The sequence below is a fragment of the Suncus etruscus genome, chromosome 9 (assembly GCF_024139225.1).
Source record: "Suncus etruscus isolate mSunEtr1 chromosome 9, mSunEtr1.pri.cur, whole genome shotgun sequence".
NCBI classification, from domain to species: domain Eukaryota; kingdom Metazoa; phylum Chordata; class Mammalia; order Eulipotyphla; family Soricidae; genus Suncus; species Suncus etruscus.
In genome coordinates, this window is record NC_064856.1 from 23,100,611 (window position 1) to 23,115,411 (window position 14,801).

The 14,801-nt window shown below is 42.0% G+C and overlaps 1 protein-coding gene across 1 annotated transcript in view; it reads right to left on the reverse strand.

Annotated features, from left to right (window-relative positions):
• Window positions 1-14,801, reverse strand: part of PTPRT (protein tyrosine phosphatase receptor type T) — a 935,630-nt gene that overhangs the window by 79,661 nt on the left and 841,168 nt on the right. Inside the window, exon 16 of the mRNA XM_049779129.1 lies at window positions 7,816-7,903. Coding sequence (XP_049635086.1) covers window positions 7,816-7,903 — 88 coding nt within the window. The remainder of the gene's footprint in view (window positions 1-7,815; window positions 7,904-14,801) is intronic.

Consider the following 14,801-nt stretch of genomic DNA (forward strand, 5'->3'; position numbering starts at 1 on the left):
CAGATTTGTAAATACTACTTTTTTGTTTGCTTTTGGTCCATACCCACTGCAGCTGAGGGTTACTCCTGACTCTACTTAGGAATCACTCCTAGTGGTGGTTGGGGGACCTTATAAAATGTCAGGGATAAATGTGGGAGCAAGGTAAATATCTTATCTTTTGTACTCTCTCTGATGCTTAAATTTATCATTTTTCTAGACCAGGGGTCCTCAAACTTTTTAAACAGGGGGCCAGTTCACTGTCCTTCAGACTGTTGGAGGGCCAGATTATAGTAAAAACAAAAATTATGAACAAATTTCTATGCACACTGCATATATCTTATTTAGAAGTGAAGAAACAAAATGGAAATAAATACAATATGTGGCCCACAGGCTGTAGTTTGAAGGCCCCTGTCTAGATCATTAACCCTTCAAATGTAATCCAATGGCCAATAATGTTAGCAATTTCCCAGGAAATTGCTAGAAATATAAATTCTTGAGCTCTAGCTTTGATCCACCAAATTAGAAATGCCAGAGTGGGTGCCCTGCAGCATGCATTTTAAGACACCATATAGGGTAATAGTTTTCATTCATGGGTTGGTGTCAGTGCACAGGTGTGAAAAAGTTGAAAACCACTATTCCACACTCATATTTGATCCTGAAGATCATATTCAGTTATCTGATATAGAGGAACCCTGACTAGCCAATCTTGGAAAAGGTAAAAAAAATCTTATTGGAACTGAGCTGCATGATTTGAACCCTATCTTGTATAGGTTGGAGAGGTATAGGAATCTACTAGTGTGAAATTTGTGATGGTCCAGTGCTAATATAAAAGGCTTACAGAGGTTATATTTTCAATCCTCATAATAACCCAACAAGGTATAATATATCATTATCCTATTTTATGAAGGAGAAACTCAAGTTTCCAAGAAGTATCAATAAATAATTAAGGAGAAATGGTGGAACACTTTCTTAAAGAGTGGTGTGTGTTTGTCTGGGTGGGGCTATGTTTCCATTCCTTTCCCATTGTGTTCTCATGTATTCTACACACACTTTATTCCCAACAGAAGAGCAGACTCAGTTTCCTTCTGGATCCTCACTCTTCCAACCACAACTCTTGCCTCCCTCCATGATCAAAGGTAGCCCAAAGACAAATTGATCTGCTCAGTCTCATTCATGTAAGTAGAGGATCACTTCAGAGAGTGGGCTGAGAAGAGAATGTCATTTGGATGCATGGTATTCTTTCTACCTGTCTTCTGGAGGGTAAAGAAAAGGTGTAATTTTTTTCAGAGAAAGAAGATTTGACTCATTACAATGAATTGTGGAGCTGAAAAATCATTTCCTAGAAGGATTGAAAATGTTAATGCTATCATCTTGCACGAGTAGATAGAAAGGAGGCAGATAATGCCTCTGACAATGCCCGGATACCTCATTGAAGCAAAAGGTCTGCATATTTAATCTTGATTGAATTACCATTATCAAAAGAGGAGGTTTGGGCATAAGGGGGGAAGAACTTGGCATTCTGTACATTTTCTTGTCCTGCCAATTCCCTACAGGCTCATTCTGGAAAGCTCTCTTCTTCAAGGTCTTGCAAGGAACCACTCCAAGATAAGAAGCTTTTGAGACAAGATAAGGGTCTATGCATGGAGAAGCATCAATGATAGAGAAGTTAGAAGTGTAGTGGGACATTAGATGCCTAGTTGCATCCTAAGCATCTTTTTAGCCCATATTTCATGGGAGGAACCTTCATCAGAAAGAGAAAATTATTTATTTGGATTCCTTCAGAAGAAGGAGGAATCTTGTGTGACAAGGACTGATGGCAGATAGTTGATTTGTAAGGTGGTCCAAGTAAACAATGTAGGATTGAAAGTGTGGAGAAAAGAAGGAATTCAATCAGAGGCAGGGCATTCAGGAAATAATTTTTATTTGTGACTGGAGTTGAATCTTGACATGAAACTCTGGAAGATAAGTACTCTAAGCTATAACAACTAAGGGAAAAGGGATCTTACTTGGGGTATTTCTGCACTCATTTCTATTAGTCATTAATTCAGGGCTGATCTATGTAATTTAATTTCCTGGCACTTCTGGTCAAACCCGAAACAGAGGATTTCAGCTGGCCGTAAAGAGAAGAGAAGGAAAGTGTCCCTGCCTGGAAGAGAAGGGACAGTGACAATTTCTATACCTATATCAGACTGTAAAGCCAAAGCCAGGGCCATTCTCAAAGATAGCTAAGGACTATAGAGGTCAAAGGATGCCCATGTCATATCAGCTGGCTTTTCAGAAATCAGCTAGAAACTATTGTGAGAAAAACACAAATCCAGGAAAAGCCTCTGGATTTGCTTGTAACTGAATTATTCTTTAGACATGAGAAAGATCCCTGAAGAGCTTATCCCCATCTGCCCTCTAATGTGAGGTCAATGCCCTCTCTCCTGCGAGTAGTAATATGTCTTAAAGCAGAGGGACTCCTTGGTGGGGGTACATGGCATCCTGGCAGGTAGAAACCCAGCATGAGTGCTGGTAGAGGCTGACCTGCAGGCAAGTTGTGTGACCTGGGGCAGGGCTTCTCCAACTCTGGCCTTTCACTACTTGACTGTGAACTCCAAGATGAGACCATGTTATTTAAGTCTCAGTTTGCAAACCAGCTTCTGGTTTAATGGTCATGACCTTTGTTTTATGAGAAACGGAGAGTCAGAGAGATGATGTGACCTTATTGTAGGTTATGCACAAGATAAAGGGCAGAACAGAGACTAGAATATGGGCCAGCCTGACTCCAGGTCCAGCAATCCAATACCTATGTAAGCTGATTTAGATTTAAGGGTAAATAATATGTTTAGATCTCAACTTTGCTCCCGAGAACCTCTCTTTTGCCTTCTGCACTCTGATCCCTCATCCAGGAGCCATCCATCTCTTTGGATAGGTAGGGAGGTTCTTATACTGAGGAGTGCATGAGATCAGCTAGTGGTCTATGTAAGGAAAAGGGGACTGAGCACCACCATTAGCATTTCTGATTCAACAGAAACAGGAACATGAAGTTCAAGAATGATCCTCTTTGTTAGGGTCATTATGGACTGGCTGAATCCTCTGCTAAGAAATACCTCTGGGCAGGTAGTCTAAAGAGACTCTAGTACCTGGGCTATTTAGCCCGGGGACCACAGTGTTCCTGGCAATCCCACCCCCCCATATCATCTGTAATCTCTTGATTAAATTCTTAAATCATTCTGAGGGTCCTAATTATTTACTCTGAGGACTGTGATTGACCCCAGAAGGGTAACCTTAATTGGTCAAATTTGAAACCCTAGAATCATGTCCTGTCCTGAGTGTTATTTCCTCCTGTAGAACATCCGCCGGGGGTGCTTAGGTATGCTTGAAGTGTTCTTCTTCTTGTTCTTCTTCTGCCCCAGAGCCACTTGAAAGCAAAGAACTCTTTGTTTTGTCTGTCTCATTCATTTCTTTTCCTTTTACTTCCTTTCCATTTCCACCCCTGGAAACATCACTATCTATTACTGAATTCTAAATAAAATCACCGTTGAAGAAAGGGCTTATTCAGCCAAGGGTCCTCTTTCATTGTTTCATTTGCAGGCGATCCTCTCCCTCCCCCTCTTTCGCTTTCATCTTTTCTGTTCTCCCTGGCCCAGGCCTTTGTCCTCTCCTTCAGCCTTTCCATGATCTGGGTTCCTTAAGATGCTAATCACACCCAGTTGCTTCTTATGCTTAGAATATTTCTATTTATCAAGCCACCACAGCCTTCACTGTGGGGAGGGACATATACAAGGGCATTCCTGAGGCTGCCCAGTCCTGAGGCTATTTCTCTTTGCTGAAGATTCAATTGCAGTCATTTAAATATTTTCCTTGGTCTCCTTTAGCTATCTAGAGTCCTGTGCAGACTATCTCTGACCCCCCATTTGGTGTTCTTGAGTTAGGAAGGAGATGCAGGTTGAAATCCCAAAAGATAGTGTCATAGGTGCTTAAACATTTTCTGCCTCATTTGTATTTACAACACTAGTTTAAACAAGAGGAGAAGAACTCAGTTCAGTGGTGGTGGGAGTGAGAGAACCCATAAAATTCTCAAGGCTGTCAATATGGGGATGCTCCTGCAGGCTAATTCTCTAAGAAACTCTGGAAAAGGCAAGAACTCACACCTCAGTGTGGGGTCAGGGTAAGAAAAGCTGGATTGTTTCATGGTTTGTGGGGAGGGTGGGGTTGGGGGTATGTGAACAGAGCCTTGTGGGTGGACCAAGCACTCCAGCCTAGCTCTGGAGGAAGTCCCCTAAGACATGAGGACAGGACAAAAAACACTTTCAGGTGACACAGCAATTCGTCATACAAGGGCCGGGCCAATGGCTGAGAGTCAAAAGGCTGCCACTAGGTGCCCATAGTCTCATCCTCCTGGCCCCAATGCTCAGGCAACCAACCAGTTGTCCTAGTAGAGACATGTGGATGTGGGTGGGTTATAGAAAACTGCTAACTCTATGGCTATTAGCTCTAATTCCTGTCCTCTCCTCAAAAATTCTCTCTTTTCATAAGACTGGGATTAGTCTAATCATCCACTGCCCCCCCCTTCTTTTCTTTGCCTACAACTCCAGTATTTTCTTCCTGATAGAATATAATTGTTCCAAGCATCATCTCTATCTGTTCTGCTGAGTGTTTTGTGTTATCTGGAAGTCAGTAGAAAAAGTTCCACACTCTGCATCATTTGGGTCCTTACTGACACTCAGTGCTTCTATTCCCACATTCAGCTCCTGTTATTGAGTGCCAGCTATATTCTAAATTTTGGGGGAAGAAAGTGAAGGGAGACCACAATCTTGCTTTCTCAGAGCAAGACCTATTGGGGTGAGGATAATGTGATGCCCATGAAAAGTCATCCAATGCCTCTCTTCTCAGTTCACACTGATAACACAGGCATAGGAGAAGACAAGCTTTGTATTCCAAGAGTGTATCTTGGTGCTTGGATCCAATTTACAGGATTTAAAGAATTCCTTGGAGAAGTGATGGCCATGCCAAGAGCTGAAGAATTAATAGCATAGTAGTACTTGGAGATCAGAGAGAGGCAGGAAGAGCATATTGTTTGAAATAACAGAATGTGTAAAGATCCTTTGGCCAAGATGAGCACACACTCCAAGGGCCAGAGGAAGGCTAGTGTGGCTGTATGGAGAAAAATGATGAAGAGAGAGGACAATATGGATTGAGACTAGAGGTGACTCATGGTCTTTGGATAAAGTATGCATAAGAGTAAAGGGCAGCTGATTGAAGGAGTTTTGGCAGGAAAATTATGTGATCTAATTCAGGTTCTGAGGAAGTCTACTGGCTTCTGTTAGAAACCAGGTAAGTAGAAGATGGTGGTGGTGCATGAGTGGAACCATAGATTAAAAAAGATCAAAGGAGCAAGGAAGGAGGCCTAGTAAGAGCTGTTGATAGTCCTGGCAAGAGGAGCTGGGCAAAGTGTAGGAGGTCCAAAGATGGAGAGCTAGGCTTTTTGCCATTGGTACTTAGGCTTTGGTTTGATCTCTTACCAAATCATGCACACCCTGACCTATCAAAGGGGTGAAGCCTGTTGTGTTCACTAAGCTCCAGTCCTGTGCTTTTTGTTAATATGCACCACATTCCTGGAAGACAGTACTTTACCCATTTTAGACAGGAGAGTTAGACTTGGCATGCGCAGTCAATGCTTCCCAGACTGATTTTACTGACTCTCCCTAAAATTACATTCTGAGAGGAAGAACTGGAAAGTGATCAGATAGTTCAGGCTATTCAAGTCTGAGAGTTGCCTTCTATATTCTGAAGAATCTGTTCTCCTTGGAACAAAGACTGTGCACACATGCCCAGCTCAGGGTTTGAGCTCAAAGGACCCCTCATGCCACTGATCTGAATACACATTTCCTGATTTTACAGATCTTCCCAGAACTCTACTTGCCAGAAATCTTGCTCTCTGCATATCACCTCCAAGAGGCTAAATGCATTTTCTGATTAATGCTGCCATTCAATTTTCATTCCTAAATCAGCACAGAAAACAATGAAGCTAAAACTTCTTCCCTTTCTTCCTTTCCAAGATGCCTCAATCTTAGGCTTTTTTTCCTTCCAGTATTTTTGGTAGGCAATTTTTAGACATTTCAACAAAACAAATCACTGAACTGTGTTAGAAATTATTTTTTTTCCTTTCTGTTTCTTTCTCTCTCTTTTTTCCTTCCTCTGTTTATACTGTGTTACCCAAGAGTTAAAACTGAATGAAAGAGTTGTCACAGCTCCAGCTTGTTTACCTCTAGATAAGTGAAGGTCCTAATCAGCATGTGTACTTGGCATTTTATAAGAGGAAACCATGTCATCTATATATTGTATCACCTTCAAGGCTGTACTTTCTAGTTTCTTAGAATGTACAATATCAGATGTAAGTTTATTTTCTTTATTTATTTTCCCCAGAACTCAGTGCTGCAGATCAGTTCCACATAAGAAGGGTTCCCATCTCTCCAGCCTCATCATCCCTGGTTAAAACCACTACAGTAATCTCATGACCTGTGAAATTGAATTTTCCCATCAGCAACTTCAGTGAGTTTCCAAAATGGACAACTTCTAATGGTCCCTTCTCTCCCCTTCCACCCCAATCTAGGCCTATTTCAATTTCTATCCTCTGCCCTCAGGGTGGGTGAAGAATCCATGAATTCTGGTTTGGAGAAGGTGAGATGCTGTAGCCATGTGTTTACCTGTGACTCTCTTAACTCTTTGCTAAGAGAGGTGTTGCCTAATACCACATCCAGGGGTTATGGATTTTATCAATGGCCTCATATTAAGCATTATCAATATAAAAAATGAGAAATGTAAAACTTGCAGAAATCACATAACTTTTCCAGGGTCTCACATTGAGAAACAAGTCCAGACAGTGTGAATCTAGAGGTTTGTAACCAGTCTGTAGCTTTGCCTTCATCAAAATGACACCCAGCTATCTGCAGATATGGCAAAGTTCATTGCAAAGCACTGTGTCATGCCCTTTATAAACATGACTTCCTCTCTCAGGATTCATGCAACACATGTCTGGGCTAAGCAAGGCTGTAGTGGTAGGCACTTGCCATGATAGTCCGGTTAAATTCAATAAAATATGGGGGAAAATGGAGCTTGAGAGATTGTACAGAGGTTAAGGCTTTGCATCCAGTTTAATCCTTCGCACTGTATATGATGCCCCCCCACCCCAGCACTGGCAAGAGCCACTTCTGAGCAGAGAACCAGGAATAGGTCCTAAGCTTTTCAGAATGTGCCCCATCCACATCCAAATATGGGGACACTGTCACTTCCTAAAGACTGACTCTTGGCTAACCCCAATGAGCATTGTATTGACCACTACCCCAAATGCTCAGGCTCAGGCTGAAATTTCTGGCTTCTTCTGCATATCAATTCTTGCGTGTACCTTGCCTTTTAGGGGTTGGGGATACTGTAGCATTGATTATCCTGCTGCTTTGCTGTTTTCAAATCCACCTTAACTTCCCTCACTGACTGGACTTGTGTTTCACATCTCCTTGATGTCTAGGCAATCCTTTGCATTTTAGGGATTATGGGAGCACAGAGGTTGAGCTGGGCTTTCTCCCTAGTCTGAGGAATTTGTTAATACTTCAGAGACTTCCTGGGTCCACCTAGCCTTGACCCCTCATCTCTCTGGTTGAGAACAGGCTTTAATTTAGTCCAGGTTTGAGAGAGAAGGAGACAAGAATAACATCCCCAGATTATATGGACTCAATTATTTGAACACATTATGTGAACACAGGCAAAAAACAGGCATTCCAGGTGAATAACAGTTTATAGCTTCATTTCTCCCTCTGCACCCCAAACCTGGAGCCCTCCCAGCAGGACACCTACAGGATATGATGTTTCCATATCGGTTCTTATTGCGGTTTTCGTCCTCTTTGGCTGTGTCCCATGAAGCTGTCTGTCCCTCTGGCAAAGCCTAGGAAAGAAAAGACAAGGTTATTAGGATGGTCTGAAGTGAAACTTATCCAAGTATATACAAGCCAATGAGGGCTATGAAAGTCATTGTGATAGACCAAACGTAAAGAGGCTCTCTTTTCTTGGCAGGGGCTTACAAAAAAAGAGACTCAGCTTCTCCCTGCACTTCATTCCTTGCTCATTGACTTAAATATTATCAGAATCAACTCTGGTCCCACAGAAGAGCCATTCATTCACCTTTTAATGCTTCAGGAACTGGAAAGATTTTTAATGTATCCCTAATCTGTGGTCTAAGTTGTTTTGATTTTAGAAATAGACAAAATACCTCTTGAGCTTCCAGTCACATGGAGGATAAAAGTAAAGAGGCAAATATACATTATTTTATTTTATTTTATTTGGTTTGGGAAACTCACCAAAATCTCTCAGGGCTTGCTCCTAGTTCTTCCTTAGGGACAACTTCTGTTAGGGCTCAGGGGAACATATGTAGTGCCATGGATTAATTCTGGACTGACTGGGTGCAAGGCAAATATTCTACCCACTGTACTATTTTTCCAGCCCTCCCCAAATATATATAAATTTAAATAGAAAATGCTACAAAGAACATAAAGCAGGGTAAAAGTGTGGTGATGGGGAATAGAATTGTTTTAGGTGACAGAGATGGGGAAGGTTTCAAAGAGAAGGTAACATTTAAGTTTTCTTAATAATGTGAAAGAAACGGTCATGCCTAGAAGGATAGAAAGTGCTTTCCAGGCAGAAAGAATAGAAAATGAGATATTAACTAAATTGGGGGTGAAAGAGTGATGGTGGAAACATCTAGAAAAGCTATAAGAGTGTGATGATAGTTCAAAGAAACACATTGGATCTTACAGTAAGTGTGGTGGGAAACCACAGAGGAGCAAATGAACAGGGGACCTAACTCTAGCTGACACATGTTTTGCAGAGCTCTAGGAGGCTCAAGGAGAAGGCAGAGTGATCAAGTGAGAGGTGGTTGCAATACCCAGGTAAAAGAGCCAAGTACCTGGCATACCTGTATCAGGATAGTGGTCTTGAATATAGTGAAAGTGATTGCATTCAGACTGTTCAGCTGCTTAGCATTGATTTTGATTTCCCCAGAAGCAGACCCAGAAACAGGGATCCAAGCCCAAGCAGATTACTTGGAAATCATCTTAAAGAGCATGTGGTAAAATAGAAGTGAGGAGACAACAAAGGGGAAAAAATCAACAAAGCACTATCTAGAGCATATTCCCTCTGTGGCTAGGGATAGAATCCAGGGCTCATTTTAGGCCTTAACTATTACATTAGCAGGAAAAGGAAGCTGGGATATTCATTTAATAGTATCCAACTATTTAGTCAGTTCAGAACAAACTTTTTTTTTCTTTTGAAGTCACAGCTGATAGTGTTCAGGACTTCTTCCTGGCTCTTGTATTCAGGAATAATTCCTGAAAGGGGTAGGATGACCATATAGGATGCAAGGGATCAAACCTGGATCTTCCATATGCAAAGCAAGCGCAGTACCCACTGTTCACGTTCTCTGGCCCAGAGTTGAGGATAAGCCCTTAGAAAATTTTGTGATACAGATACAAGTTATGGAGGCAAAACAAGGGTATTATTGTTTGATCTAAGGAACAATCTAGGGACAAAAGCCACAGTACTTACAGGTGGTAGGCACAGAGGGGTGTAGGCAGGGTAGCAACACCTCTAACAGAGATGTGGACTACAAAGAAAAGAGGAGACCATGGAATTGCAGAACTGAGCAAAAGGAGAATCCTGCCTTTTATTGAGATGGAGAAGAAACACATTTGGGGAGACAGGAATTAAGTGTCTTCTGGGTGCATAAGTGTTCAGGGCAGCACTGAACCTTCTTGGAGTATGTGTGCTTTTTAATGTGTCCCAAACAGCAGTAACTGCTGCTGCCATGCTTAAGGTGACTCGAGAATCCGAACTGGGATAATGAATGGAAATTGGAGAATAGGGCCCAGGGTCATCTGAGTAAGGAAAAGATGAGGCATCAGTTTAAAAGAAGAAAGGCAAGTGAACAACCATGGGGGGTAACAGAACATTTATGATCCACATGTTATGAAAATGCAGGGAGAGAAGAGGCAACTCAGAGAGATGGAAGTGGGGCACTTCTCAGAGATGGAAGGAGGACAGGAAGAGGGTAGAACAGATTTAGAAAAGCTGTAAGAGTAGGAAGACAAGATCCTATTTTAATGACTAGCCCCACCTTTGTTTAGATAGAAGAGCCTAGAAATCCATTTCATACCCTTGCTTGACTTCTGAGACTGAATTTGCAACAGTTTTAGCCCACAGAAAAATCCTGCTCAGCTGTGTAGAGGAGTGAAGCTTCCATTTCTAAGACGGCAGCCTTGCCTTACAATCTATTCCTAGCAGTCTGGCCTCAGCAAGGAGGAGTATATAATCTGATTGGAGGGAAGAGCAGTCACTCAGTGATTTACAAGCAGGCAGCAACACTCTGGATGGGAAGCCCAGCCAGGCCTGAGATTTTTTTTCTTGCGTCCATTCTCCCATGTGCTAGGCCAACCTGGGTGTGTCTTCTTCTAAGCAGGCACTGACAAACTTTCCTGTAACAGGCTAAGAAAGGGCAGTTTGAGATTTGTAGGTGAGTCAGTTAATAGCATAACTATTAACAATTAACTTTCCTGACTTCATCAGAGCAAAAGGCAAATAAAGAAAATGGCTAATGTTCCACTTAGACTATAAGGAGAAGTGATGGCTAGACTTAAAATAATGTAGTTTGTGACTTTTATTTTGAATCATGGTTATTATTTTCTTCTGTGTGGTGGTTAAGCAGGAAGGAAATGAAGTTCCTTCTGAAACCTGGCCATTGTTGCAGATGAATGAAGATAGACTAAGGGCTCTTGATTTGACTTCCTGGGCAAAACCATGTTCTCCAACATATTCTCCCTAGGATTTTACATTGAGGTCATAGAGTACCTTCCTAGCTATCAAGTGATCAGGTACTTGGTCTTTGTATACCCAGGAAAACCTTAGCAGGCATCCTGAAATAGAAGCAATACAAAGCTAGTTGGTTATGAGCACCAAATCTTTCCCTAAATAAAGATGCCATAGAGACAAAAGTGCTCATTGTACCAATAGAGGACTGGCTTGTCCCTCCTTTCCTCCTCTCTTCTTAGTCCCAATTATAAAATGACTGTGCACCTCTCTGTCTACCTGTGCAGACTGTAACCCCACCCTGGATTTATGTGTAAAAAAAAGACCCTCCCATCCAAGCCCATCCTAAGGGCTGAATGCAACACAGACCACCTCTAGAAGGCAAGTGATTCTTGATATTGCATGATTATAGCCCCTGGTCTCCATTCTCCACCTCAACTAGAAGCTTTAGTTCTTTTAGGTGACTTGCCAAGGAAACCTATTGCTATAGGTTTGGTACATACTGATGTCAGTATCTTGTTGCTCTTCTGAAAGTTTAAACTAGGGAGTGGATTTGCTACCTAAAATTCTTTGTGGCCAAACTCCAGTGTTTATTCAAACATAAGCCACTTCAAGTGAGCTGAGCTAAGAGAAAGGCATACTAAATAGTTCATATTTTTCTGAGGGAAAGAAAGCAAAATTGGTTGAGCACCTGTGTGCCAGGGTTTAGTTTACATAGCTTAAGGTTTCAGTAGAGCTGCACAGTGGAATCATTTTGCGATACTTAAAGACTGGCAAAGTCACCTTCCCACCCCAGACCAATCTAGTAAGATTTTCTGGAGATGGGTCACAGTTTCAGCAGTGCTCCCCAGGATATTTGAATGTGCAGCCATGATTCTTGCAAATAATGAATTTACCTGGAGAAACACTTTCCCACGAGTCTCCTCACGGGTTTCTCTTGCTTTGGTTTTGTCCCCTCCACTCCATTCTCCACTGTAATCAGAGAGATCTTTCTAAAATGTGAATAGGACCCAGTTACTCCCCATGCCATTGCCTTCAGGATAAGTTTCAAATTATTTAGTTAAAGGTCCTCAGGGACTTTATCCCACCCCCTCCAATCTTGAGTCTTGCCCTCAATTCAATAGTCCAAGGATTAAAAAAAACTCAGTGCAATGCTATGGACAATTTCAGGTCTTTCAAATATTTGAGAAAGATATGAGACATTCTGTTCTTTCTGCCTCACATTTTTTTATCTTAATTTTTTAAGTTTTCTGTGGAAAACTCTTATTTATCCTTTAAAACCCCACTCAAGCATCTTCTTTTGGTGAAAATCTTTCCATAAACTCACAACCAAACCCACAGTACCCCCAACTATTATTCTGTTATTAATAGACTTCTTACAACTGATACAGTGAGTATCTTGCCTCCCAACTTAGTAATGAGCTTTATTTTTTGAAAGTGTAGCAGAAATGGCTTTATATTTCATATATGCTTGAATGTTTGAATGATTAAGTGGATGGATGGATATATGGTTAGATGAAAAAACTAGTGGGTATAGAAACCTCTGTGTCAATAGAAGACAATGATCTTGGAACACTCAAAGGTGTAAGTGACCTTGAAATCACCTCAGTTCCTGCCTATGTTGGATCCCTAAATGACCCAAGTTGTTTATTTTCTCAGTATGCAGGCCAATCGAGTATCTTAGGACACACCCAGCATGCAGATAGCCTTTGAAAAATCCTAGACTAAAATTCAGTTGTGACTTCCTCCAGAAAACCAAGAGGTCTAACTTAAGCAGGGCCCTGGGATCCCTCCTGTCTCCCTGGACGGGGGATGCTGGTGGAGAATGTGTACGTGAAATGCTGTGTTGATGTTGACAGAGGCAGCAAAGACTAGGCCTAATAGAGGCACCCAGGAGTGAGTGGTAATGACCCCCTAATTGACAGCCTTTGATCACATATCCATTTCCCTTTTTAGGGAGCTGCAATCTAATAGGGGATAATCTTTTGAAGAAAAAAAAAACACAAGGGGGTAAAAGTATGAAAGGGAGATTCATCTCTATCTTCAAAGTGAGCCAGCCGAGGGGCATTATTTTTACATTAGTGGCTAGTTACAGTAGATTGACCAGGGAATGGTGGCAGTCATTAGGAGCTAATCACATTCTTTTGAAACCAAAATTGCCATCTCATTATATTCATCCATTAACAATCTCCACTTTCCTTTTCTCATTCTCTCATCCTTTGAACACTGAGCTCTATCTTTACACTCTTCTCATAGTGTAGAAATATTTCCCACTTTCAATAGTATTGCTTAACTAAAACTCCCCCATTTTGTTTGGTCCTAAAACATGTCATTGAGGATGTGCCAATTACTCCAGGACTGAGCTGTGGCATGCACAGAGACAGCACAAGTCAGATCTGGATCTTGGAAGATAATCTTTTCTTATTTGAGAAAGCAGTGTGGTTAGGTCCAGAAACAGATAGGGGATTGCTGAAAACAGATTGAATAAGTCTTTCTGTCTTCCTCTCACCCTCTTGCATTCCCACCTAAGGGCCTGGTCTTTGAAATTAAATCATGGGCACAGCACACTGGACTCATACATGGCTTTGCTGATCATGTATGAAGAAATGCAGAGACCCAAACAAACATAACTTTTGGGTTCATAAATAGAAAGGCAAGAGACAGTGCATCAAGAGATAGTTGCTAGGGATCAAGGACTACTTTAGGGTGAACTGGATGGGGCTCTTAAAGAAGGTGATATTTAAGAAGAATAAGAGGAACTCCTGAGTTCTGGGAGTTGCCTGGGAATTGAAATCCTTTTGTAGAGTCACCATGAGTCCACAGAATGCCAAGACCAAAGAAGACCATGCTGAGATCCAAACAAAGTGAAACAAAACAAGACCATTCTACCAATATATCACAACAGAGACAGAAACAGAAGCATCATCCAAAGCCAAAGTAAACGAACAAACACTCTGCTCCTCCATTCAGGTCCACATGAGCCAGGACTGCATCTTTGCCAGTTAGGACTTCAGCCTCTATCCTCAGCTCCCCACTTAGAGATCCAATTTGTGGGACCCACATGTCTCATTTCCTCAGAGTATATAATCCATAGTATATAATACTATGAGAACATAGTACACTTCCTGGAAGTCTCTGACAGCACTCTCCCCCATGTTGTTCCTCAGTTATGTGTCTAAGGTCTCTACTGAACTCCTAATCTGGAAATCAATTGAGCAGGAGCCAGCCCTGGCAAGAGCTGGTGGAACAGCTGGAGAGAGGCTCTCATAATGGAGACAATGGGATGACAAAGGCCACATTAGTGCTAAGGGGCTAAGGGAGGGTGGATACACTGTAGAAGTCTTGTTAGCCCCCATCAAGAACAGGAGCTATCTGAGCCTCTGAAGTGCACTGAACAGAGAGACAGAGCATGATGAATCTCATGACTAATGGTTATGAGTCCCTGTCTTGTGAACTCTACCTCATTCTGCAAACAGAGGTTTAGGGTTTGGGGGATGTCTCCCAAACAGTGCTCAGGAAGCCTGGAGAGTCCCTTCTGGAATTTTTCAGCCAACCCAGCTGGTTCAGTGAAAAAAATCTGAGGATATGACCCTGCTCAGGCCCTGAAGTGCTTAGGATTATCCAGCTCACCCAGGTAGTGCTGGGGAACTTTCAGGATTGTATTCAAGAATGCTAGGGGGACTACGTGGTACAAGTGTTGATAAGTTTTGAATAAATTCAGGACAAGTGCTTTAAGCCCTGTACAATCTCTCCAGCCCCAGCATTAGAGATTTTAGCCTAAACAGATGATCTGGTGTTTTCCACAGACTAACTCTCTCTGTGGTAGTCACCTCCCCATCTCTCCACCCTCTCTCCTAGATCGGGCTGAGGCATCCTAGAAACTATAGGGGTGCTCAGATGACATAACCACAAGGCACAGGAATTTTACCTGCCTCACTTTCTCCACTTATATACTTAAATTCCCTGCTCAAACTAAGAATTGTCCC